Source organism: Saccopteryx bilineata, chromosome 5, assembly GCF_036850765.1.
Source record: "Saccopteryx bilineata isolate mSacBil1 chromosome 5, mSacBil1_pri_phased_curated, whole genome shotgun sequence".
NCBI lineage: Eukaryota > Metazoa > Chordata > Mammalia > Chiroptera > Emballonuridae > Saccopteryx > Saccopteryx bilineata.
Genome location: NC_089494.1, coordinates 43,676,160 through 43,703,313, shown reverse-complemented (window position 1 = coordinate 43,703,313; position 27,154 = coordinate 43,676,160). Strand labels below are relative to the sequence as shown.

The 27,154-nt window shown below is 36.7% G+C and overlaps 1 protein-coding gene across 1 annotated transcript in view; it reads right to left on the bottom strand.

The window, feature by feature from the left end:
* The window catches only part of TMEFF2 (transmembrane protein with EGF like and two follistatin like domains 2), a 269,416-nt gene extending 250,832 nt beyond the window's left edge, over nucleotides 1-18,584 (bottom strand). Inside the window, exons 1-4 of the mRNA XM_066279486.1 lie at nucleotides 18,025-18,584; nucleotides 15,555-15,664; nucleotides 6,299-6,428; nucleotides 1,204-1,230 (exon numbers count right to left, since the gene is read on the bottom strand). Of these exons, the coding sequence (XP_066135583.1) occupies nucleotides 1,204-1,230; nucleotides 6,299-6,428; nucleotides 15,555-15,664; nucleotides 18,025-18,196 (439 nt within the window). The 5' untranslated portion in view covers nucleotides 18,197-18,584. The remainder of the gene's footprint in view (nucleotides 1-1,203; nucleotides 1,231-6,298; nucleotides 6,429-15,554; nucleotides 15,665-18,024) is intronic.
* Nucleotides 18,585-27,154: the final 8,570 nt, after the last annotated feature.

Genomic DNA, 27,154 nt, shown 5'->3' with positions numbered 1-27,154 from the left:
AAAAAACTATTTTAACATCAAATGACTGTCAAATGTCATGCAACATTAAATACATTTTCTGCTCTATTGGTACTAAATTTTGACTGCTGTTTAGTTTTAGTCTTCATTAAAAAAATTGTGCTCTAATATGTTTCTCTAATTGTGCTCTCTGTATATTGCTTATTTGGACTTGGTAAGCCTTTCAGTACATAAGACTACTTGATATTTTTTTAATGTGTTGTATGAACTAAATAAGGTTTGCAATAATGCAATAAACAAGTAAAGATATGACTTTTCTGTAACAAAGGCCTTCTTTTCTTTATGTTATCAAATTATGCATTTAAAAACTAAACCTTACCTGGAATCACACATATAATCATTTTATGCTCCATAAGCAAAGCCTTGAGAATATTTATGTTTCTATTCATTCTCCTCTTACTGTTCCTGTTGAAATTAAATCTAGTATTTTTTTCTTCTTGTGCATAAAGGTAAAATTTTGTTTGATTTCATTTGATAATGCATTTTGGGAAATTTACAATGAAGGTTCAATCCATTAATAAAATCCTGTCAATAAGTACATGAAATCAAATTTTTAGTTTCTTACTCTTTCTTATCTTAAATACTTCCTTAAACACATAATTAAATAATGAAAACATATACATGTCTTATTTTAGTAAAAATAAATAAAGATTAATTTAATCAATGAAATAAAAACACTTATTTTCATTTACTTTAAATTTGGTTTATGACTTTTTCTTTCCTTTTATGAACTTAAGCTCCTTCATTTTCAAATTACTAATTTGATAATTAAGACCTTGTTTACAAGATAGTTATATATATGTTAATATTAATACCTGGTAATTGATAGCAATATTATTTTTTTAAAAAAACAATATTTAAATTATTTCTTCATGAGTTCTGTTTGCCTTCCCAAATGTGCATGAAATCTTCTGCTAGGAAGTTTTGACATGCATATCTATCTCAAACATAACTCAAACACAAATATATAAGTAAACAATGAATTCTTAAGTATAATTCACAAATACAGAAAATAATCTGCATGGCACATACATTTACTTAATAAGGTCAATGATTTTTTCTCTTCTTTCCTAAAATGTGACTTGTTAAATTCTCTCAGAAATCTATAATGGCAAATATATAGGTAAATGTCCACAAATAATATCCACATGTAAGTCATTAAGTATATAAAAAAGCAACTCCTACCTCCATCTCCAGATCCAGATCCTGCATCTGGAAGGAAAAAAGAAATACTTTGTTGCATGAAAAATATTTTAAAATATTTATAACCCGTTAGTCCATGGTTTACTCTTTTTATTAAGACAGTAAGGTAATTGAGAAATCATTAATATTTAATCTGAAAATGTATATTAACATCAACTTCATTTGTCTAGCTTAATTTATAAAATATATTCTCTATTACTTTCATATTTAAATCTCATGAGAAAAGAATTATCTAGGTTTAAAATAATTTCTAAACTGGACTATGTAAACTCATATATTTATTTCAATCAGGATAAATTTGGTACAATTAACAAAAGAATGAAAATGTGATTATAACAATCAGTGAAATTTAGAAATTAAACATAGCTAAGGTATGCAGCAAATAAACTCATAATTAAATTTTATATTCTTTTAAATCTCATGTCTACAAAGAGAAAATTAGTGTAAAAATAAATATTTTTTATATAATTGATAATATATTTTCCAAATACCAAAATTGTGGATGAGTTTATCTACCACCAAGAGCGTCTTTTGTTTCTGAAATTGGCAGAAGAGTGAGATTAACTTTGCCTTTATGCTTAAAATTGAATATATCCTAGGTGATGCTAGCAATAAAAAACAATCTCTTTCTGCATTTTTCTTTCTCAATTTCTTCTCCCCCCTCCTTCCTACATAATTACAACTGGTCAGGGATGTCTATTTCTGAGAATTCAGTTTTTTAGTTGGAAGTTAGCACCATTGAGTTTCCATCTGCCTCCACTTGTTAAATGTAGACATCATCTTCCTTCTGCCTCCCTACTTCTTTCCATTCTAAATACACTTGGTTATATATTTTTTATGTTAATACTCGTAAAAAAGACATACTGGTGTTCTCTGTCTGATATGCCCTCATCTCACATTGAAAGCTCAACCCATAGTTTAAGAACAATATCAAATTCCACTTCCATAAATTTGTACTTGATATTTTAGTTCAATTAATATAGAACAACACACTATTGTTTGCTACCATGGACACTTTATTGATTGGGACTGCACAGAAAAAGGCATGGTGCATGAAAATCCACAGAAGGCTGTCCATATGGAAGAATGGATGCTTCCCCAGTAGCCATCCTTGTTATGTTAGGCATTAGGCTTCTATAAAGGAGCAGTAGTTTGAATTGTCAGCCTCGGTGGAAACTCATATTAACTAAATTCACAGGCTCTAACACTTTATAAAATCAGAATGTCAAGTCTTTTATTAACTGCTAATATGACTAAGTCTTATGTCTCTGGGCCATCATAACCTTTCCTTAATGACAAGCTGGTTGGTAAAACAATGGATAATAAAAACCTTTTTTTAGTAAATGTAGAAAATAAGGATATTAATTATGTGACCTGACTACTTAATGATAACAGATCAAAAAAGGCTGATACATTTATCTCCATAGTAGAATAACCTTGTCAACAGAACTGACAACCTTAAGTCATGGCACCATCGCTTTTGAACAGGCAGAGCTTGAATGGTCAATGTTCATCAAATCTCTTTTTTATACACTTTTAAAATTAAAATTTAACTGATTTTATTTGAATTCATTTGAAAGTTTAATTCAGTATTACTTACAATGATCAGGGGCTAATATTAGGTTACACTACTATAGCACTAATACTTTCTACCTGTGCTTTATTTGAATTGTATAATTTCTTTTTTTTTCTTTCACTAAGATGATAAATTTCCTTAAATCAAGGTCCATGATGGCTCTGGTTGGTTTGCTCAGTGGTAGAGCATCAGCCTGGCATGTGGAAGTCTCAGGTTCAATTCCCTGACAGGGCACACAGGAGAGGTGACCATCTGCTTCTTCCTCCTCCCCCATTTTTCTCTCACTCTCTTCTCTTCCCACAGCCATAGCTCGATTGATTGATTTGAACAAGTTGTTCCAGGGTGCTGAAGATAGCTCTGTCCAGCCTCCGCCTTAGGAACTAAAAATAGCTCAGTTGAAAAGAAGGCCCCAAATGGGCAGGGCATCAACCCCAGGCAGGGATTGCCAGGTGGATCCTGGCCAGGGTGCATATGGAATTGTTTATGTATCTCTCCTTCTCTCACTTAAAAAAAAGGTCCATGTCTTGTTTACCTTTCTATGCTTACATGCATATAAAAGGAAATGCATAAAAGCTTAGGATTCCAAACTCCAAACATTAGAACATTATTCATTGGATGGCATACAAAATGTCATTCAACATTCTTAAGGTTATTTGTCCTCTATTCAATGGCTATTGTAATGTGTATCCCACTGGGTTATTTTGAGGAGTACTACATAATAGAATTTTTAAAATGCTTATTACTGTGTCTGGAATATAATAATTAAAATTGTGAGTTAACATCTTTCCTATTCATCTATATGTTTTCTAGTAAATGACATTGCCAGGGAAATAAATATTTTTAAATTGCAGTAGAATGTTGGCTTGCATTTGCCATGTATGTTTTCAAAAATTCATGCAGTATGGCTCTTACGACAACTTGCATTTGATTTGACCCACATTGAGAATTTAGGAAATGAAGGAGAAATAGATTTTTAAAAGGGTCACTTAAGTTCATGGCATCATTATGAAATAGTGATGGAAAGCTTTAATGATTTCTGTACTATAAGATGAGTCATCTTGGCAAACAAGAGATTAATAGCATACTAAAACCTTATTAGTGAAACAGAAAAACATAGCAAAAGAAGTCATGAGATTGGATTTGAATCTGAGCTCCTTGTCAATGCATTTCTTATAAGGCAAAAAAGTGAGGCTATTTACCAGACTGCCCAATACCAAACCATTTTCTGGACAAAAAGTGATGTTTAAGTTTAAAGAAATACAAGGTTGGCAAAAGTAGGTTTACAGTTATTTGTTTGGAAAAAGGCTTGCAGGTTATGATTATTACAATAGCTTTATTAACTCTGTGTTTCATGTACTCACAGCTATAAATCTACTTTTGCCAACCCGTATATGATAAATATAAACTTATATCTTTTACTGCCTTTTATACCTAGAGACCACAACTTGTCAGCTCCATTCAGTATCAAACAGCATTTAAAAATAAATAAAAAATCTATGAAGAAAGAACAAGAATCTCCTTTAGATCAAAAGTCAGAACTCTGATTTATTTATAGTTAGACTTGGTTAATCAAAGTTACTTTGATTCTTCCACCATTATTCAGATTGAAAACCTTTTAGATTTATAAGTCAATGAAAGATACATTCAGTAATACTGGCTAATTAAATCCTGAAGAAATCTGTCTGTGAATGAGCTAGGGATGGATTATTCAATTGGGAACTTTGAGGCTGGCAAGTAAGAGAAATTTTGCTACCAAAGGTTGTTAGCCATAATCATATCTTTCTGACTGCTTATTATGAGTATTTTCTACTAGCTCTCATTTGGCAATTGTCAGAGACAGATATTCTACATGATTTTGAATAAGCATATTCTTTCTTTAGTACTCTTTGGTATTTACCTACATCATTCTTGGTATCTGGGAGTCAGAGGTTTCTTTTTCTTTTCCTATTCCAGTTGTCTTAAAGTCTCATTTTTTATTTTGTGTTCATTAGGTATAGTAGATTGCTTTTTCATAATCTGTTTGCTCCTTCTCTTTCTTTCTAATCTCCCCATGCTTACTCTGAGAGTAGCATGCTGATCTTCCTCCTTTCCTACTGGGAAAGATGGTCCAATAACTTTCGCTTGTTGCTGTCACTTTCATTCATTATTTCTTACTCACGGATTGAGCAGCAATGATCTGTTTGCTCCAGTAAATAAGTGGAGTACCAGTCTAGATTACCTCTCACTCACCCTTCCAGAAAGGACATTCATATCATGAGGCAAAGAATCACATAAGAGAGAAAACTACTTAAAAACTAAAAACAAAACCAGAAAGCCTGAATTACTGTCCACGAGAAATAATGTTTTATTCTTCTGCTACTTCTTAGAAACTTTGATAGTCACCAGTACAACTTAGAACTTTACAATTACTAATAATCAATAAGCTTAAGATAATCTTTTAAAGAATATGAGACTTTCTCTTTGCTCATTTACCACCCTGCCCCAGCCAACACATACATAAGTTTTAACATGATTTCCTAGAATAGTAATACCTGTGATCTAAGAGGTATTTTTCAATAAAAGAGACCTTTCCCGGAACTAGTCTATATTTCTATTTTTGAAGGAAGTTTATATTTTATTCATTATTATTTTTTCATGAACAAGTTTATATCATCCAATTCCTCAGAAATTATGATTTTCCAGAAAGACGCACATTTGCTATTAAGGAAATTACCATGGGACATTCAAGTTTCTTTAATATATATGATTCTAATGTCTCGAGGCTAACATGAAAACTCAGCTTCATTATAAAGCACTGCTTTATCAAGTTAGCTCTGATTTCCCCCCTGCCTGTAGTGCTGTTCAGCTCTGACAACCACTGCACACAAAAAGACAACCTGAAAAGCTAAAGAGCCCATTCAGTAACTCTTCCTCCTCACTTTCTGTACAGCAGTTTTGTACACTATAAGTAAAAAGCTCTGTGGAATCCTAGGCTGACTGTGTCAGATAGGACAGGTGTCATTAAGAGTAATGTCCACCACCAATGTAGTCTTCAAAATAGTCTACTAAATGGTAAGAAGAGCATTTTGTAGAGCTGTTAAGGTCAGCCATGTCTTGACTTCCAAACTCCAATCTGCAAAGCTGCTCTATAGCAGATGATGCTGTTGTTCCAAACAAACAAATGTATCCATGTATAGATAGGTTTCTATAAATTTAACAGCAGAGTGCTCAGTCTAGATTTCTAATTATATTATTCAACTGTCTGCACTTTATTAAATAACGTATCTATTAAAATCTACCAACATCCTTATGGTAGATTTCCCCTTTGTCCAGAAGTGACTTAGAATGCAAAAATACATAAAATAAGAATAATGCATGCTTTGTACAAAGGAATAAGAAGCTTTTCTAGCCAATTATAGTATGAATTATTTATCTGAAAATAACAGTCAAACCAAGACATGGTTTTTGAGGTTCGTAATTCATTCAGAATGTTTCAGGGAGTCTTCAGGATCACATACGTACCTGTGGCACATGATCCTTCAGACACTACAAGTATCTCACTCTGCTGTTTGCAGGCAGCCTGCCGCAGGTAGCACTCATTCTGGTAGCTCTCTCCATTGGAGCCACACACAGGCACGTAGTCATTGTTGCACTGGGGAACACATAAATGTAAACCTATGGTTAGTACTGCAGTCTGCTTGCTTCTGACTTCTTGAACAGAAATCATCTTTTACAACAGAAAACACTTGTCTTCCTTTTTAGTGTTCCTCTTTTTGTCCAATAAGTCTTTGACCTTGCAAGGGAATCATTCAGAATAAACAAAAGCAATATCAAGTCAACCAACCAGGCATTTGATTCGGATTGGGGAGAAAAAAGATTTTAAATTGATTAGGCAATCCAACAAAGTGATCACACAAGCAATACTAAAAAAAGAAATAGCAGCAAATATATCAATATTATTTAATAGATTTTCAGATATATGGTCCAACTGGGTTGATAGGAAAAATTAAAACCTGCTACAACATTAAAACTATTCAAAAATAGGTAGTATGTAATGTTTATGTTTAGAGAGCAAAAGGATATAACTGAAATGTCAGAGAATTTAGTTATTCTTTAGCAAGATATATTTTTCTCTGTTAAATTTTAATCTTTTAAGTATCTAAATATTTGGATTACCACTTATTTTTTCCTACATTATTAGATCATGGGATATTGATGTAGATGCAGTGTAGAGAGAAATAAACAATGAACTACAAGGACTAAAATTCAGCTACTACTGAACTACACGTAAATTTTACTGACTATTCAAATGTATGACTATTAATATATATTTTGTAAAAAGAAAAGTTCATTTAAAAGTTTTATTATAAAATGTATACATTTTACAATAGAAATTAAGCAACCTACAGGGTATATTCACCATAATATAATCACAGTCTAGGGTATTAGAGATGCTTTGCTCTGTCCTATACCAGCTAATTATGCTGGAGATGTGATTATCTCATAGTTACTACCACAGTATGCTTCACTGTTTAATTGTAACATATATAACAGCAAAGATAATTATTTGTAATTACTCATCTATGCCAAAATTGAGTAAAGCAAATCATACATATACATGTATGGGAAAATACTTTGTTGTCTTTTATATACTTCTTATTAAAATATTTGTATTTTTAATGTGTCATAAATGCATAACACTCGGCAAAACCAATGATCTAGTGAGATGCCTAGATAAGCCTTAAGATATATGTAAATAAACCTAAAATTCTATAGGTTAAAATCAACTCAAGCATTTATGCAACAGAAGAGGAAATTCTTAATAAGGTTACAATCTGATGATTAAATCGTGAGATTTCCTTTTTACTTGGTTTCCTTACAATTTCTGTACATTCTCCTTTTCCAATTAACCATTTAACTCTCACTTTTTTGCCTTTATGTAATATTGGCTTAATCATCCTAACAATTTAGAATGGTATAAGCCAATGTTCTTTGAAATGAAAGTCATTATATGGCCCTGGCCAGTTGGCTCAGTGGTAAAGCATCAGCTCAGCATGTAGATGTCCTGAGTTCAATTTCTGGTCAGGGCACACAGGAGAAGCGACCATGAGCTTCTCCACCCCTTCCCCTCTCATTTCTCTCTCTCTCTCTCTTTTCCCCTCCTGCAGTCATGGCTCAATTGAAGCGAGTTGGCCCTGGGCACTGAGGGTGTCTCTGTGGCTTCCCTCTCAGGAGCTTAGAAGAGCTAAGTTGCTGAGCATCCCGGAGCAACAGCCCAGACGGGCAGAGCATAGCTCCCTAGTGGTTTTGCTGGATGGATCCTAGTCAGGGCACATGCAGGAGTCTGTCTCTGCCTTCTCTCCTCTCACTAATTAAAAAAAGTCATTATATAAGCTTTGCTTTATATCAATTAATGAAAAATTTAATAAAATATTTTATTAACAGTGATATGCTTTTCTCCCAATACTAAATTCATATTCTATAACATTAATATTATGATCATCTTAATTGCTAACATAGTGATTTAGATATTAAATTATACCTATTTAGAAATTAAAAATTACTAAAATTATTTAAATATTTAAAATATGGCATATAGTCTTGGCTGGATAGCTCAGTTGGTTGGAGCATCATATCAGAGTGAGGAGGTTGCTATGTTCAATTCCCAGCCAGGGCACATACAGGAGGAGCAGCTCTATGTTCCTCTCTCTCTCTCTCTCTCTCTCTCTCTGCCTCTCTCTCTCAAAGGGTGTATTTTAGAAATTTTTTTATTTCAACAATTTCTAATGTAGACATTCTAGAAGTCCTTTATATAATAATTCCTTTCAAAAGTTATTCTATTGGCTGTCAGATTAAGTCTGTCTATATGGTTATATTTTAAAAACTATCTTGATTGGAAGTTTTTGTTAATGAGAATCTTTAAACCAATAGCCAATTCACTTCTGAGCAGGTGTTGTGTGTGTAAAAGCAGCCTCCCATATGCTTTCTAAATACATATATATATTAGCTTACATCTGAAAATAGACCAACCATAGGACTGAAAATCTTCATTATTATTGAAAAAAAAGAGGCAACACAAAAGGTCAGTAAAGAGTTGAATTTTCTAATGAGCAGTGATGAGGAGAAAGGAAGTAAGTGGGGCTGGTGCTCATGTAGAACCATGGCCAGGTGTATAGATAGAACTTGACAAATGGTGTGTTCAGGACCAGGGACAGGAGAATATAGGGAGGATTTATGAGGACTCACTAATACTACAGTTGTATCTAAACACATGGAGGAAAGACCACAAAGAAGTAAACAGCTGGTAACATATTATAGTCAGTAGATTTGCTGACCCTATCAGAAGACAGAAGAATCATAATTAGTGCAGATGACCTGACTAGTTAGCTTCTTTATGCTCGGGTCCTAGTATTATTGTCACTGATTACCTTTCAATCTATAATTCACCCTGTGAGTTGATTATTTGGGTCCACATTTTCTTCCCTCTGATTTCTTAAAATTTCCCTTTTTATCCTCATCTACTTCTGAAGGTTACTCAAATGTAGTAACTGAACTGGGAGCGAGGTGTGGGTGGTATTTATTATCCCTGTCAAGTGCTAGTACACAATGGTGATGTACATCTTAAAATATCAAATAAACTGATAAAAAGCTTTCATATGCCGCATATGAGGGATTCAGGAAGCCAAATGTGAACAGTGCTAAAAACAGAGCTACCAAGTTCCACGCACACACCGAGAGGGATACTTATATGGAACTGTAAAGAGCGTAACTGTAGATTATCAGCAAGATGTTTTTGGCCCTTTAGTATCATTACTTGCACTCATTAATATGAATAACACACAAATTAAGCATCTCTAAATCATTAAGGCTCAAGAGTGAAAGTCTGGTTCTAGATTTTCCCATTTTTCTCACTACCTTGGTTTAAGACCTTATGAATATCACTCAAATAAATGATTATATATTTAACCAGTTTATAGCTCAGTTTTCCCATCTGAAATGGTTTACTGCAGCATTTATGAGAATTAGCAGTGTCATGTTTTCAAAACACTGCAATATATACTTATTAAAAAAAAGTGATTTGACTTTTCATGGTAGGTATTTTAACTAGCAGAGTCTCCACTATCTAACACTGACACTAAAACATGCGTATCTAAAATTAGAAAAATAAAGGAAAACAGGGTAAATTTAGCATTAAAATAAGGTAACTACTAAATTAAAATATGCCAAGTTGTTTGAAATAGTTTAGTGGTAATCATGACATGCTGTTCAGTCTTAGATGAAGGGACATATTCAGATATTAAGTGACTTGCTAAAAGCTACATAGCTGGCTGGAAAGAGAAAAAGAGAAGACGCAGGCCCAGATGGTTAAGCCCATAAATGTATGTGTTGTACAAACTTCCTCTCAGGAAAAAAAAAAAGTGATTCTGTTTTTCATAAGATGTTTTAAAATCTTAAGTTTATTTTTCAAATTTGTGTTTTTTAGTAGAATGATTTTGTTCCAAAATGTCCACATTGCTTAACAAAGCAGCTACATGCCACACTAGTAGATTCAATGCCTTGACACTCTAGAATATATGGAATTCATTTTGTTATAAATGAACAAAAAAATCTATGTGAGAAGTTTTTTATATGATTTATTGCTTGTTTGGTTAATAAGAATTTCTTTTAGCTAAGATTTCAGCATCTAGAAACTATACATAACATATTTTATAAGTTGTCCACAACTTCCATAAAGTCTGGAATGTAGAAGGTTCTCCACAGATGTTAAGTGAATTCTGCTGTATTGTCAGTTTTCAAAGCCTTAGGAATAATGACTTAGAATGTTTCTCTTCCAAAAAAGAAAAATTCCTGCATATATCCCAATTCTTTGATCATTCCATAGATACCTTTTAGAACATTTCTTTACAGGGAAACATTGTTATGATTTTAAAAGAGTAGTCAGGCCTGTGACTGTGCTGGAAGGAAGTGATTGTGGCTTCCAAGGCTAGGTCATTAAGGAAACAGATTCTGCCTGGCACCTTCTCTCTTTCAGGATGCTTGCCCTGGAAACCCAGACATTGTGCTGTGAGGAAGCCCAAACTAACCCATACAGGGAGAACCAATGGAAAAGGACCAAGGTTCTCAGCTGACAGTCAGACATAACAACAAGAACCCTGAGATGAGTACAGAACCAACCTTTGAGTTCCCTTCTTCACCTCAACTAATGCCAAGGGGAACAGAAATGAGTTGTTTCCATTAATTTATGTCCAATTACAGATTAATAAGCAAAAATAGTGTTCACTGTTTTGTGCCACTAAGTTCTGGAAAATTTGTCATGCAGTTCTTGTAAGTAGAATAATTGCAGACCTAAAGCATGGTTTATTAAATAAAAATATTTAATATTGAATTAAGTAAGACCCAAAACCCATAAGGCTTCATCATATTTTTAAATTATAAAGTGATAGTTGATTATTATTTGACCAGATCTATCTATATATGTCTTCTACTTCCCTTCCTTCTTCCTTCCTTCTTTTCCCTTCCCTTCCCTTCCCTTCTTTCTTTCCTTCCTTTCTTCTTTCATCCACCTGTCCATCCATCAATACATCCACCCAATTATCCATTTATCTATCCATTCATCTACTGTCTCTAAATTATCATCCCCACAAATTACCAGATTGACCAGCACACCATTTGGTTTACAGATATGAATGTAGGATATAGGATACATGAGGTTGAAGCCCATTTCTGAAACTCATACCATCACCAAAGAACTAGTTGTACTATTTTATTTTTTATTTTTCCGAAGTTAGAAGCCAGGAGGCAGTCAGACTCCTGCAGGCACCTGACCAGGATTCAACCAGCGTCCCCACCAGGGGGTGATGCTCTGCCCATCTGGGCCATTGCTCCATTGTGGAGCATTCTAACACCTGAGGTGGAGGCCATGGAGCCATCCTCAGTGCTGGGGCCAACTTTGCTCCAATGAAGCCTTGGCTGCAGGAGGGGAAGAGTGAGAGAGGAAGGAGAGGGGGAGGGGTGGAAAAGCAGAAGGGCGCTTCTCCTGCATGCCCTGACTAGGAATCGAACCCGGGACTTCCATACACTGGGCCGATGCTCTACCACTGAGCCAACCAGCCAGGGCTAGTTGGACTACTTTTGATTATTAAGAGTTCTCTCCACTGACCAGACAGTGGTGCACTGGATAGAGTGTTGGACTGGGATGCAGATGACCCAGGTTCAAGACCCCGAGGTCGCCAGCTTGAGCATGGGCTCATCTGGTTTGAGCAAGCTCACCAGCTTGGACCCAAGGTCTCTGGTTTGAGCAGGGGGTTAGTAAGTTTGCTGAAGGCCCACGATCAGGGCACATATGAGAGAGCAATCAATGAATAACTAAGGTGTCACAACAAAAAACTGATGATGCTTCTCATCTCTCTCCATTCCTGTCTGCCTGTCCCTATCTATCCCTCTCTCTGACTCTCTGTCTCTGTAAATAAATAAATAAATAAATAAATAGTTCTTCCCAATAAATCTGTAATTTTGTAGTGGTTTTTTTTTGTTGTTGTTGTTTTTGGCATGTATAATGTCCTGGAAAAAAACATATATTTGGTGTCAAAGTATCTTGGTTCTTGCTTTAATATAACCTCTCAATGGTAAGTTACTTATGTTTATGGGCCTTAACTTACTTATCTTTAAAAAAAGCAAATAATTACTCATTATGACAAATAAATGAGATACAACAATCTTTCTTTATTCATGGTTTCAGTTAGTCAGCAGTTAACACCAGTTCAAAAATATTAAACTGAAAATTCATGAAATAAACAATTTATTACTTTTAAATTGTGTGCCTTTCTGAATAGCATGACGAATCTCATGCCAACGCCGCACACCATCCAACCGGGATGTGAACCATCCCTTTGTCCATACTATATACACTCCCTTCCCATTAGTCACTCGGCAGTTATCTTGGTTATCAGATCAACTGTTGTAGTATTGCAGTGCTTGTGTTCAAATAACCCTATTATACTTAATAATGGCCCCAAAGTGCAAGGGTAGTGATGATGGCAACTTGGATATGGTAAAGAGGTCATATAGTGTTTCCTTGAAGTGAAAAGATAAGTTCAGTACAATAAGATATTTTTTGTGTGTGAGAGAACACATTAGCGTAACTTTTATTACAGTATATATTTTTATTTTTCCATGTTATTATTAGTTATTGTTCCTAGCTTCTTACTGTGCCTAATTGATTAATTAAATGTTATAAGAATGTATATATAGAAAAAGGCATAGTGTATATATATGATTCAGTATTATCTTCGGTTTCACTCTCACTAGGACAGAGGGAACTACTGTCATATGTTCGAAGGGTAAAATACATTCACTTTAAATCATTTAAAAGAAGTAAAGGAAACTACATGCTCACTTTAGTGATCCAATAATAATCCAAATAGGAAAATATAATAGACTATACGCACATATATCCTTTTCTCTTTGAAATTTATCTCTCAGCCCAAAAGAGCATAGTGTGTATCTTATTTGAATGAAAATTTTGACCACATGTTGTTCAGAATAGTACATAAGAAAATAGATTTCCAGGACTTCTGTCTTTTCATCAGATTCCAGAGAATTTAAAAAAAAACAAAAAAACAAAAAAAACCACAACCCAACAACTCAAGTTCATTGAAAAGTGTTGGAAAAGACTGACTCAAGATACTCTTAGTCTATTCCTTGTAAAAATTTTACATTTTCCTTGATCTTCAACTTGATTCAGCCACTCTAGATTCCTGGTATGTGCGGAGTCTAAATTCTCCACCAGGGAATTATTTGCGTTCTTCTGACAAACTGACAACAATTGTAAAGTACAAACTAATACCAGTACTAATCTAGTAATAAACTTAAAAAGCTACAGGCATTAGGTAAAGTAAATTTCCATTTGTTTTTTATTCAAATTTGCAGTCATTGCCTTCCTTTTATCTATTCCATACAACAATTATTTAAATTAATGACAAATTTAATTGGTTGACCAACACATAAAAACACAAATATCTTTATTGATAAAAGTTTTACCAAAACCCTTTGTGGCACCTGAAAACTGAACACAATTCTTTTAAGAAAAAAAATTATACATTTCTCTTTAGTAGTATGCATCCACTTAGAATTTTGTGAAGTCCTTTTCCTTTTTCTCATTGAAAAATCATGTTAGAATTATGGCCCTCCATTTGAGGAATATTCTTCTTGATCTATTTTACACTGTCTATAAGCTCACTTCTTATGTCTTGGTTATGAAAATAAACAAATTTATAGGAATCACACACTGAAAGCAGAAGAAATTAAAAAAGAAAAACAAAAACAAAACCTGTGGGCCTTTAATGATTTATCCAACTGCATCTCCCTTTTAGTTAACATTTGGGGAAGTATGAATTGGAGAGTTCTCATGCTCTACCTCTCTCATGTAGTTCATTGAAAGAATATAATTACATTACTCAAGGTGGCTGGAGACCTTACAGGTTGGTGTCACATGCATATTAAATATGCAAGAATATGTTTCTAACACTACAGAATGGTCTGGTGAAAGTATGGTCATAGCATTACGTACCCAACAGGAAGTAGTATGCTTTACAAGTATAAGTTTTATTGCTTTTATAGAAAAAAAAACTTATCTAGGAGTCAGTCAAACCATATTTAATTGTGAATTCTCTTATTTCTCTCACAGGAAAATTGAATTCAATTTAAAGTGTTTAAATTTTATCAATGATCTATATATTACATTCTATAACAAATAATTACTCCTGAATTTGAGTTTAATATTTTTGTTTCTTGTGTATTTTTTTGAAAATTTTCTTTTTTAGTTTTTCTTACAATCTTGGAAAAAGTTTTCCAAACCCCACATATAAAGTTTTGTTTATGTACATATTTGCTGGTTGAACCTTACATTAGAATTCATATGTATTTAAAGTAATTCAGTAATACCAAAGGTAAATATAAAACATTAGTATAACATGTTTGATATTTGAAAGTATATATGATGATATAAACATTTTGAAAGAAATGAAAGTTTATAATTTCCATGCTAAAAAGCATTTGTTAGATGATGACTATAATACATTGATAGTTTTGTCTTTAATAGTTACTAATAAACTAGTTTTGTTGATAACAGTGCTGCAGTCTCTCTTTTTATTTTTATTAATTTTTTAAGAGAAGGCAAAACACAGCTTTTTTATGCTTATAAAATTACTTGTGGTTATTTGTGCTCTTTTGGATTCCTGGGAGATTCAGTTATAATTGAAGATGGCACCCATGAAGCTCTGACACCTATTAACAAATTCCATGACTTCCAAAACTAGCACAACAGTTTTGAAGTCACATTAAGAACGTGTTCATTTAAAAACTTAACCAGATTACCAAGATAATAAAACTCAAGACCATTTAAAAAGAGAGTGATCTGATCAAAAGATGATAGTCTCAATGAAAAAGAACCAAGTACAAATCCACACTTCTCACCCACTGGCTATTGACTATTACCTGCAGTAGAGGACTTATTAGAATGCATGCTAGAAGAGATAAACCAGAGGAACAACCTGAAACTTCTACTTCTATGGCATTTATGACTGTGGCACACACATTTCTCCAACAAACCTATGCCTCCTTGACATCGGTTGGCTCTCTCGCCAGTACTTCTGCTTGGTGCCAGCTTTCCTCTTAGCCTGCAGAGCTATAAATTGCCAAGTGATGGGCTATATAAAGGGAGATCCTTGCTTTGTAGTCTCATTAATGAATCAGAAGATGCAAACATCAGACTTCTTACCTTAAACTGACAGACGCAGGTCACAGTGTCTCCAATTCTTAAACATTCCCCATCAAATTTACAGGTGTTGGTGTCACAAAGGAAGAGATCATTTTCTCTGTCATCATAACCTCAAATTTAAAGAGAACACTCTGGTCATTAAAAAATGTGATATACTCCAACAAAGATAATGGTATCTTGAAGCTTTAAAGGAACTACTCTAAAATTTTAATACTAACAATGGCTGTATTGCAAGGTCATTCTGCTGATAACCTAAAAAAATAATCTAGTTAAGTAGTTAATATTTGTTTCTTTTTTCACAGTTCCTTTCTAGTCAATTCTTTTTTTAATACCCCTTTTTGACAGTGCTATTTTATTTTAGCTTGGGTTAATACTGGCAGTACTGAATGAAAATTTAACATTTGCTTCCTAGCATCCTTATTTTTTTTCTCATTAAGTGGACTATAGTTTATGATCTTCACACTCCACATTTAAAAAAAGAAAGAGTGATGTCTCTGAATGTCATTTTACCATTTCTCCATCTTTAATCATTCTTTTGCTGTAAAGTCTGAAACAACCTCTTATTTGGAATTTCTCCAGACAAAGAGGAAACAAAGCCCCAATAATAAAGATAAACAGGCGCAGTGTTTTCTGTGATGGTCTGTCTGGCTCAAATGAAGATTGATTACTTCTAAGTTAACAGGGGTGGGGGTGGGGGTGCCAGGTTTTTGACAATCTGCCTGGAGAACTAGTTCATTCCTTTTAGTTTCTGCAGATCCCTTTAAGAGATCTAGCTAAGAATGATTCCTTCATTGCCAACCTCAATTTCACATTTAAGTTAGTTATTTCCTAAAACAATACTATAGTTAGAGATGAAGCAAACCAATTATCTTGAACTACAAAGCTATCAACATTTCAAAAAATTGATTTTGCTTGTTGTTTAATATCCCTATGATAAAGTACCTAAAAAGTGATTAGGCACTTGCTACGTGGAAATTAGTCTTTCCAAAATAACATGCATGTACACATGAACCATGGGTAAGTTAAAGAAAACATGCTGAGTTTTACAAAAATGCAAAATTTAGAAACTGTAATAAACAGAACAAAAGCAATCTATTGACCCAAATCTAACAGGGTTGTAAATCGTAACTTGTATTTAAAAAGCACAGACTACAGTGATGCGTAATAATTTTTTTCTTGTGGAATTTATATCACTAACAACCCCAAACTACATATTATTTCATCGTGTAAGTTACAGTTGGTCATTACCTTCTCTCCAAAGTTACATGCACTTCAACTCAGGTATATCTTTTGAAAGCCACTGTATTTACAGCCAGAGAAGGATCATATTTACAGAAGATAAAAAAGTACATACACACTTAGTAAAACTGGAGCAGATCATACTTAGGGGACAATACTCAAGCATGTAATGGAGTTGAAAATGCCAATTAAATCACACCACATCCCGCCCGGGATACTAAGGGCTGTCATACTGAAATGCGAAGCCAGGTCGGAGTGCAGCAACTTCCATCCGCCAGCCCTATATCATTAGGAAGCTTCAGCAAAGCAAAACCTGCCAAGGTCTCGCTTTCAGACTCCGAAAGGACCCAAGCGAGAAGGAAGAGGGACTGAATGATCCACTTCAAGGAAGTCTGCTCAGAAACGGAGTCAGTGCCTAACCGGGTCGGTTCTTTCTCCGCACCTTTGCGCGTGAGCTTGACCGGCCTTGGTCATGCCCACACCTGGCCCGGGAAGCCTATGAATAATTCTTTTCTCAACTTCCTCCACCATATGAGCTTGCAGAGGCAAGAGAGAGGTATCTGTGGGCTGCCCAAACAACGTCCTTTTGCAGCCAAGGAGAAAGACGGAGGGAGGGATGGTGGGGTTTTTTTTTTGGGGGGGGGGGAGTACAGAGAGAAACAAATTAAAATTTTCGAAACCCAGGCTTCCCAAGCTCCTTTAGACTCTGCATGATCTGGTCTTGAATGCTTGAATGCAAGACCAGAGCGCCCTCATTGCACTTTTGCCAGTAATCAGGGTTTCCCCTGCAGTTACCATTTGATTATTGCTTTCTCGCTCGTTCTTTCTCATAAACTTATTTCTAGCTCGTTCTAGGTAGACTTTTTTCTTTAATGATGTTAAGGGTTCTGTTTTACTGTTTCCCCAAGGATTGGTGCTCTCTTCAGCGAAATCTACAAAACCATTCCGTTTAATTTTTTTTTTTCAAGATCTTCGCCATTCTAATTTAAATGCAACAATGTCAAGGTTCCTACATCTGCACTTTCTGCTCTTCCCAGCCCCCTCTCCCGCCCCCGCCTTCCCTAGCGGCCTGGAACAGTTAGTTCTCGGTGCTCTCTGGGCGGAGGTCAGTCATCTCGGGGGTCTGGGGCGGTCGGAGTCACAGGGCTGGGAGACGCGCTAGGATAGGTTGGTAAGTGCTGGAAACGCGCGTTTTCTCTGCGGGGTTCGAAGGCTGGGGGTTCGGACTTACCGGAGCAGTTCCAGCCGGTAGGCGTTTGGCAGTCACTTAAGGAGGTAGGGAAAGCCGCAAGCTTCACCGGGCGGGCTACGATGAGGAGCATGACCGGCAGCAGCAGCAGCCAGCAAAAGCCCTCGCAAAGTGTCCAGCTGCTGCACTGCCGCGGGGACTCCCACAGCATCATGACTAGTTCGCGCAACTCGGCGGCGGCAGCAGCAGCAGACGGCTTCCGGAGAACGCACTGTCGCGGGGTCCCGGCAGCTGGCTACTGAGCATCCCGCGGACCGCGGAGGCAGCAGCAGCGGCGGCGGCGGCTGTGGCACCTGACGGCGAAGCAGCGGCCAAACCCGCGCATGATCTCCGGAGTTTCAGCAACATCCAGCGCCCCGGCTCAGCTCCGGCAGCGAGGGGGTCGTCCGCGGAGAAGCCACGCCGGAGACGCGGGAAGCGCCTGCCATACGGAGGGGGCGCTGGGGCGCGGGAGCTGCGGCGCAGAGTCCGGAGCCGGAGGGCAGGAGCCCGAGCAGGCAGGGCGGAGGGAAAGTCAGGGCGCCCCGCAGCCCCGCGGCCGCCGCTCGCGCACTGCCGCCCGCATCCCTCTGGCGCTGGGGAAGCAGCAGGTCCTTAGCCCGCCCGGGGTCACGTGGGAAGAGGCAGGCGCGCGCTGATTGGCGGAGCGGGATGCAGGTCCCGGGAGGGCGGGGTCGGCGGGAGGTGCGAGGCGGGGGCGGCGGAGGATGCCACAGATGGGCCCGCTCGCCAGGCGCTCGCCCCGGTGGGGCTCGGCGGCCGGGCTCAAGTCAGAATCCCAGGCTGCTGGGCGGTTGGATCGCACACCTTTAGAGTATGCCCCCTGCCCCTCCGCTCTCGCCCCCCGTGGAGTTCTGGGTTCGCTGTAGTGTCCCACTAGTGTGCGTGACCCCCGACTGCGAGCGTCCGCCGCGGCGGGGTGGCCTCTCTAGGCGCTGGAGCTGGTGCGGGCGGAGGGGCCGGAGCGGCAGCGGCAGGGCAGAGGGCGTCCGGCAGGTCCCCGTACTCCGGCGTGCGGGAGCGCGCCGCCTGGCTGTACCCAGATACAGCCCGGGGACGTTTCTAGGTAGCAGCGTGGAGCTGGAGAGGGTGAGAGGCGGTGGTGTGAGCACAGCTTTGCTCGGCCTGGAAACTGCAGCGGTTCCTACAGGAACCTGAGCTCCGGAGGCAGCTCGCCTAGCTGGCTCACCCAGCCTCCCGGGCTCTCTCCTCTCTCTCTCTCTCTCTCTCTCTCTCTCTCTCTCTCTCTCTCTCCTGCCCTACCTGGCCCCCTGCAGCTCCAACCCAGCCAGAGGAACCGAAGGTTTGAAGCCCTCTACCTATCCCACGCTTCTCCCCTGTCAGGAGACTATTCGTGTGGCTGCTGGGGAGGTGCGGACAAATGTATCTAGAAGGTCAGATTTGGTCTGGACAAGTGGTCAGGGAGAGGAAGGGACGGCTCCTCTGCATCAGCAAGGGGTGGGTGGCCGGGCTCATCCTCCGGGAAGCGGCGTCCAAGGAGAATGAATGGCTCAGCTGGATCGGCGGCGCGGGTAGTGGCCTGGGGAGCTTTATGCGGGTCTCTGCCCGGTCGTCAGGGTCCAGGGCGAGGCGAGAAGGTCTAACTTGGCAGGAGCGTCTCGCTCTGCGCCTTTCTTTCTTTCGCTCCAGCCAGCGCTCGGCAAACGACGTAGCAGGACCCGCCTTCCGCCTGCTGCATTCTTCTTGCAGTTAGACACTCTTTAGATGAATGGTATTCTAGTCCCTAGTAACGGGACCCAGAGCTTCCTGGGACATGGATGAAGAGGAGCATCTTTCTCTCTTGACCCGGTCGTTATTGCAGTAACAGTGTTTTGGACGAGTTTTCTTTTCCATGTGATCGTTTAGTGTTTCAGTATTTTTTTTCTTCTCTGCCCTCACCCTCCCGCTGTATTCCTCCTTCCCTCCCTCCCTCCCTCCCTCCGTTCTCCTTCCCTCCGTCCCTTTCTCCTTTCCTCCCTCCTTTTCTCCCTTCCTCCCTCCTTTTTTCCTTCCTTCCCTCCTTTTCTCCCTCCCTCCCTTCCTCCTTCCATTCTCCCTCCCTCCCTCCCTCCCTCCCTTCCGTCCTCTTTCTTTACCTCTTCCTTTTTTTCTCATGTTAAATTTCGCCTTTCTCTCTCTGTGTCACCTGAATTTCAAGAATATTGTTTGATAACATCTCTCGGGCAATTTGCATTCATCACCAATCACTTAAAAGAGGCACCAATATACTTTGAAAATAGGAACTATCTACCCTATGCAGGCACCGCCAGAAAAAAAAAAAAAAATTGTACCCGAGATCCCTTTTAAGTACTTTAACCTCCAACCTCCTCCCACTTCCTTGCTTTTTAACTTCTCCTTTGAGAGATGTGATTGTGCAGCACCTCAGTGCCTCAAAGAATTTTTTTTTCCTTGTGTGAAACCTATTCCTTTATCTTACATCTCCGCCTCCGCGGGGATATTGCCCCCACTCTCCGCCAGTCTCCAAAGATTTCTGGATCTCAGTGCCTCTCACTCCTGGCAATTAAGCAGCAGATCCCAGCATTCTAGTCGGTGGCATCTCGCTTCTCACTGACGAAGACTCCATTAAAACAGATCAATTTGCCCAGACGCTGGAGGCATCAGAAAATCGGCTTCTAGACAGAACAGTTAAATTTTTAAGGAAACAGAATGCCCATTAGATAGAGCTGCCAGACGATATTGAAAGGGAAAAAAGAGTGTGTGTGTGTGTGTGTGTGTGTGTGTGTCTGTGAGGAGAATCAGAGATGTCTTTCGCTGCCCCCTTTCAGCAGAGACAGCAACATAAATATAAGCTTAATGTAGATCAAGGTTTAACAATCTCCCCAGTTCAAGAGCGAGAACATGTCATTTTCCATAGCAAAGCTGGTGTGCTAACTAATCAGGCTTATGAAAAGTCCTTAAAAGTGTTTATGCAGTCATTATTATAATAAAACAGGACCTGCCAAAAATTTCAGTGCTTCGCTATATAAGTAGAATTTCACAGAACCTCTTAGCAGAGTAAAACTGCTATTGAATTCTCTGCTGAGTAAATTTTTGGCATGCTTTCTAGTAATAAGCACTCTTCCTAAGACATTTTGCCCAAAGTAACTTAAAACTCCAAAGGAGTTAATTACCAGTTATGACTGGTTAACAAATGCAGTTACTTCCACAGAGGTTCTTTAAATGATTAAACAGTTGGAAGCAAAGCCTTTCCAATAGGAATGCTGTGATTTTGTTCATCTTACTTTGAACTTAGTGTTATAGTGCCACCAAGAAACAAATTCTGAAACTGGCAAGCACCACCAAGTGGCAGAAGAACATCATTCACTGAACAGGCCATAGTATTATTGAATACATAAATAAAATATGTATACATTGTTTAGCGTCATCATTAGTACAAAAAAAGTATACAGGCATTAAATTTTATAGCAATGAAGATTAGATTAGTGGTTGGATTAGTACTTCAACTTTTTCCCCTAATAGAGTCCAATCATACTACTTATTAGAATTAAATTTAAAACTAGGACTACTAATTTTAGTTTGCATTGGGTGTTCTATACTTACTAATAATACAACATAATCATACCATTAATTTGTAAAAAAAATTTTTTTAATTGTACACATTTGTTTTCACTATTTCTGAGTTAAAACAGTTGTTTTATGACACACACTCTAGAATTGACTCAGAGAATGTAAAATAAAGTTGTAATATTTTTAGGTAGAAATAGCACAGAAAATTTTTTCTAGAAAACTTAATTTTTTTCTTCTGCACATGGAAAGGGATTCATTTGGAAGTGGAGCAGAAAATGACTTAGGTCTTGGGTCTCTTATCCTCTGAGAAAGGAAACTGTAACTGAGAACACATTCATTCTGTCCATGTGGCCTCTTGGTCTGCCCTTTTTATGGCGCTCCAGTAGACCCAAACCCCCAAACTCACTAAATCGCAACAATGAGCAATGAGATTCAGTGGCCATCACTGGAATTAAAATAAATTACTTGAGGGACTTTTTTTTTTTAATAGACAAATTCCAGGTTTCACTAGAAGAGATTCTAATTGAGAAGTCTGTGGTTGAACCATAGAATCTATATTTTAATATCATCTTTGAGAACTAAGATACACTTATATGATGAGTTAAAGGATATCTGGATTCTTGCTCAGTTTTCATAGGACTTTTAGCTAAGAGATTTCTAAGGCAGGGTAAAGGCTTATACTCAGTGTGCCAACGAACTGTTGTACATATCTGCCTATCTATATTAAGAATTAAATTTTTGTATGCATATATATGTTCACCAATATGAATTAAGCTTCTAATATGTCTGACTTAGTACCTTTGTGACTATAGAAGTTTTCTTTATTTGAAAATGTGGATAATAATAACATTTATCTTCTAGGGTTTCTCTGAAGATTAAGGGAAGTATAATGTATGATTTAATTGTGATGGCCTTGGGAAGAATACTTATAGAAAGAATGAATGAATATACAAATACGTGTGTGTAGTTAACTACATTTATATATACCCTTAAATGTAATGAAAAGTAATTAAAGATACCAAATTATTTATCTGTAATATCAAAGTACATAATATGCTGATTATTGATATTTAAATACATATAGTAAATATTTTCATCTCTAGCCCAATATCATAGCCTTTTGTCCTTTAATTTCTAGCCCATCTCAGATAGGTAGATAAATATATAGACATGGATAATAATGTTCCAAATAATTATTTCCTTTGTTTTTATTTATAATTTATTAATATGAAATGCATTGTATATTATTGGTAATGAATGAATACATTAGAACCCTTAGTGTTTAATTTGTAGATCAAATGACATTGACAAAGTTTCAGAGGAGTTATCTTTATTTCTGGTTGATTTTTCTAACTGATAATAATTAAATTTGCTATTTTCCAACTTTTGATGCACAAATAATAAACAGTGATTTAAAAAATAATTCCATAATGTAAGTTTTCTTATGCCCTTAATTATTTTTGATAGTTTATGTTTAGATTTATAATTTTAATATTAGAGAAATAGTTTATTCCCTCTTAGAGCAGTGGTCCTCAGTCATGACTATATATTATAATCACCTGGAAATTAAAAAAATACTGATGCAGAATCCCCTTTACAAATTTGAAATCTCTGAAGGGGAGGGAGAGGTATTGGTATAATTTTTTTAGTTTCTCTGGTGAGACTCTGGTCAGGAAGCTCAGTTGGTTAGGGCATTGTTCTGACATACCAGGGTTGGTGGTTTGATCCCCTGTCAAGGCACAAACAATAATCAACCAGTGAATGCATAAATAAGTGGAAAAACAAACTGATGCTTTCTCTCTCACCTTCTTTTTCTCTCTTATCTAAAATCAATTCTTAAACATTTAAAGTTTCCTTCCTGATTGTAATTTATAGCTCTTGTTCTTGATAGCCACTGCTAATGGGAAAGTGAATGAATGGATGTTTCCTCAGTATCAAAATTATACAAGTTTCAATAGGTAAGAAGAGTAATTTTTTCACTTAAAACTTTTCAAATAAACATCTCACAAAAGGTGCTCTTTGACTAAGATATGCAGCAGTTAATTTTTCCAATAGCCTGATATTTAATTTAATCGCAGCCTTATCTTAGGGCTTAGATAAAACATTTTTTTCCAAATCATTATAATTTCTTTCTTTCTATTTCCCTTTCTTTCTTTCTTTCTTTCTTTCTTTCTTTCTTTCTTTCTGTTTTTTTTCTTTCTTTCTTTTTTTCTTTCTTTCTTTCTTGCTTCCTTTCTTCCTTTCTTCCTTCCTTTCTTTTTCTTTTTCCTATCAGAACCAGAAGCTTGAATTAGTATAGGAAGAAACTGCTTTTCATATTTGTCTTTGTTTTCTGGGGGCTTCTATTGAACTAAATTAGAAGTGGCTTTCTGAAAAACATTGGTGACAGTCATTCTTACAATTTGTGTTAATATTCTATTTATTTTTTACAATAAGTCTCAATCACTTCTCTTTCTATTATCTATGACATTGAATTTTGTTTATTTTTGTCCTCATATTACTTGTCAGTGACATAGCAGATCTCTCAAGAACTAATGTTCTCAACCATTTTGTTGCTCTTTCTAACCAAATGTTTCTCCACTCTCCCACTCCCCCCCTCAAAAAAAAGAAATGCAGGGGAAAGACTTCTGTTATAAGATAAATTTGGGAAGTGCTTCTCACAAAGACCCCTCAGTTCACTGTAGCTTCACAATGAATATTTGCATTTTAAAGGTTTTGAGAAGCACCCCCCCACCTCACAGTAAAATCAAACTAAAACACCTGAAATAAAGCAAAACTCAGGTTTAACTTTATTGAATTCAGATTTTCCAGTATTATTTGATCATGAAATATCTTTTAGCAAGAAAATACTACAATAAACTATGGCAATGATTCCCACAGTGCACAACATTAGTAACAACAGTTTAAAGGAATAAAACTTATTTTAAAAAAACGCATGTCAGCATGTTAAATGAGAACTAATCATTTTCTTTGACTTTTCACAGAAATACCAATAAAGCCAGCTCACAGTAGAGTAACTACTCCACAAATTTATTTTCCCATGTGACTTTCATAAACATTTTTATAAATATCATAAACACTTTGAGATTAAAATTGCAACCCCATCACCTCAACCTTTAAAAAATTTTCTTAATATTCCCGTATCATATAAACACTACATTAAATACTCTAATTTCTTTCACAGTGATAGTAACATAGAATCACATAAAGATTCTGTCTGATAACCACTTTCTGAAAAGCTGTATCTAACATTGGTTAATATGCAAAAAAAAAAATGTTTAAATAGAAAAATTCACAAGATGTTAAAGAGAATTTGATTGATTTCTTTATACCACACTACAAGGGGTCCTCAGGTTATAACACAGTTTATTCCTACGACAGTGATGTAACCTAAATTTTGGTATAAATCAAAACACACCCTAGCCTAAGTCACTTACCTATCTTAACAGTTGTAAACTCATAATCCAAAACATAAAAACAGAACTAAGCCACAGAAAAATGAAAAGGATATAAATATACTGTACTGTACACTGTACTGCTTATTCTTCTGCTGCACGCAACCAAAATACTTTGCCCACGTAGTCCGTAAGTACGATGCTAATGGCATAAATTGAAACACTGAAGTCTCCTTTTTTTCAAGTTTTTATGGGAGTGAGCATCATAAACTTAAAACGTCATCATATGTTATGACTGTCATAACCCGAGGACCTCTTGTACTTATCTCTTAGCTTTGCAACATATATCTGGACACTTAGTTTCTCACTAGCTATTATTAGAGCTTCTGATATAATGACAAGGCAAGACCACAGGACAGCTCAGGCATCTGTGAGTACATGAGTTAGAATGAGGCTCTGACACACGTTGGGTGACCATGGACAAGTTACTTAGTTTGTCCTAGCCTCAGTTTCCAGTCTTGGCCAGACTTCTTTTTTACCTGACTAATAAAGAAACTTAGCTTGGTGTAAGAAGAAGATGCTGTGTAGCTCTGGGTGAGAGAAAGGGGGCAGGTTTCAGGAGGGACTGAAATCTGCAAATAGAAAGTCACCTGTGGCTTTAAGGCAGACATTCATTTCATCTTTCTGTGATTTCATTATCTTTTATTTTCTTTGCATTAGCTAGTTCCACTCTTTCCCCTCTTGACCAGTTATCTCTGCAATTCTAACACCCCCATCTCAGTAGTGTTTCTAATTTGCACGTAGCTGTACTGTATATTATGTAGGTATTATTCTGAAGTTGTATATATATATAATATATATATATTATATATAATATTTTTTTTTTTACAGGGACAGAGAGAGAGTCAGAGACAGGGATAGATAGGGACAGACAGACAGGAACAGAGAGAGATAAGAAGCATCAATCATCAGTTTTTCGGTGCGACACCTTAGTTGTTCATTGATTGCTTTCTTATATGTGCCCTGACCATGGGCCTTCAGCAGACCGAGTAAGCCCTTGATCAAACCAGCAATCTTGGGTCCAAGCTGGTGAGCTTTTTGCTCAAGCCAGATGAGCCTGCATTCAAGCTGGCGACCTTGGGGTCTTGAACCTGAGTCCTTCCGCATCCCAGTCCAATGCTCTATCCACTGAACCACCACCTGCTCAGGCTGAAGTTGTATATATTTTTAATTTTAGTACATCTAATAACAGAGAAGAGATATCTCCATAGTAAATTATTTAATAATAACAAAACTAATTTTTTGTTAGTTTTTGTAAGTTACTCAATTTAGTTTTTATAAAACCTGACTTTCATATATAAGATTTGCTTTCCCTATATAATAATTAGTCAAATAGTACTGAATTTTTAAGATTTTTAATTTAAATTTAGAAAGATTATTCTTTGTCCATGTATACCTCAAGGTTGTATCAAAAATGCTTTATACATAGTTGGCATTCAACAGATGATGCTAAATTAAATTAAAATGCTAAAGCTAAACATATTAATCAATACATTCCAGAAAGAGTGCACCAGGAAAGGTAGTGAAATCACTTTGGAATAACATAAAAGTTCTAGGTCGACCTATTTTATTAAGGAGGACTTATTTTGGACAAAAGAACAGTTACTGAGAAGGTGATGCTTGGAGCACACCTGCGAGCACCTTAGTGGTGGACGTTGGTGTTGCACCGCTTCTCCCGCCTACATGTTCCCGAAAGCGTGACCTTCAGCCACAGTGCCTCAGGTAGGCAGCATTTTTTATTCATGGTGTCAGCCTGTAATTGTATCTCTATATTTTGGTACTCTTGCATTTCCCATTGTTTCAAGTCAGCAGATAACCAACCAAGTCATTAGACTGAAAAACAAACAAACAAATTTCTTGATGTGAAATGTGAGATATTTAAGTGATAGGAAGGAAGAGAAATAAAGGTGGGCAGCAGGTGATATTTGGGGGTCTCTCTTTTCTCTCTCTCTCCATATATATGTGTATATACGTTTGTGGGCATGTATATATTATATATGATAAACAACTCATACCATAAAGATAATAATCTTCTTTATATATGTGTGAAATATATATGGTAAATCAAAAGCCTATACATATATACTTGTACATGTTTATATATTTAAATATTCATACGTGTGTACTTG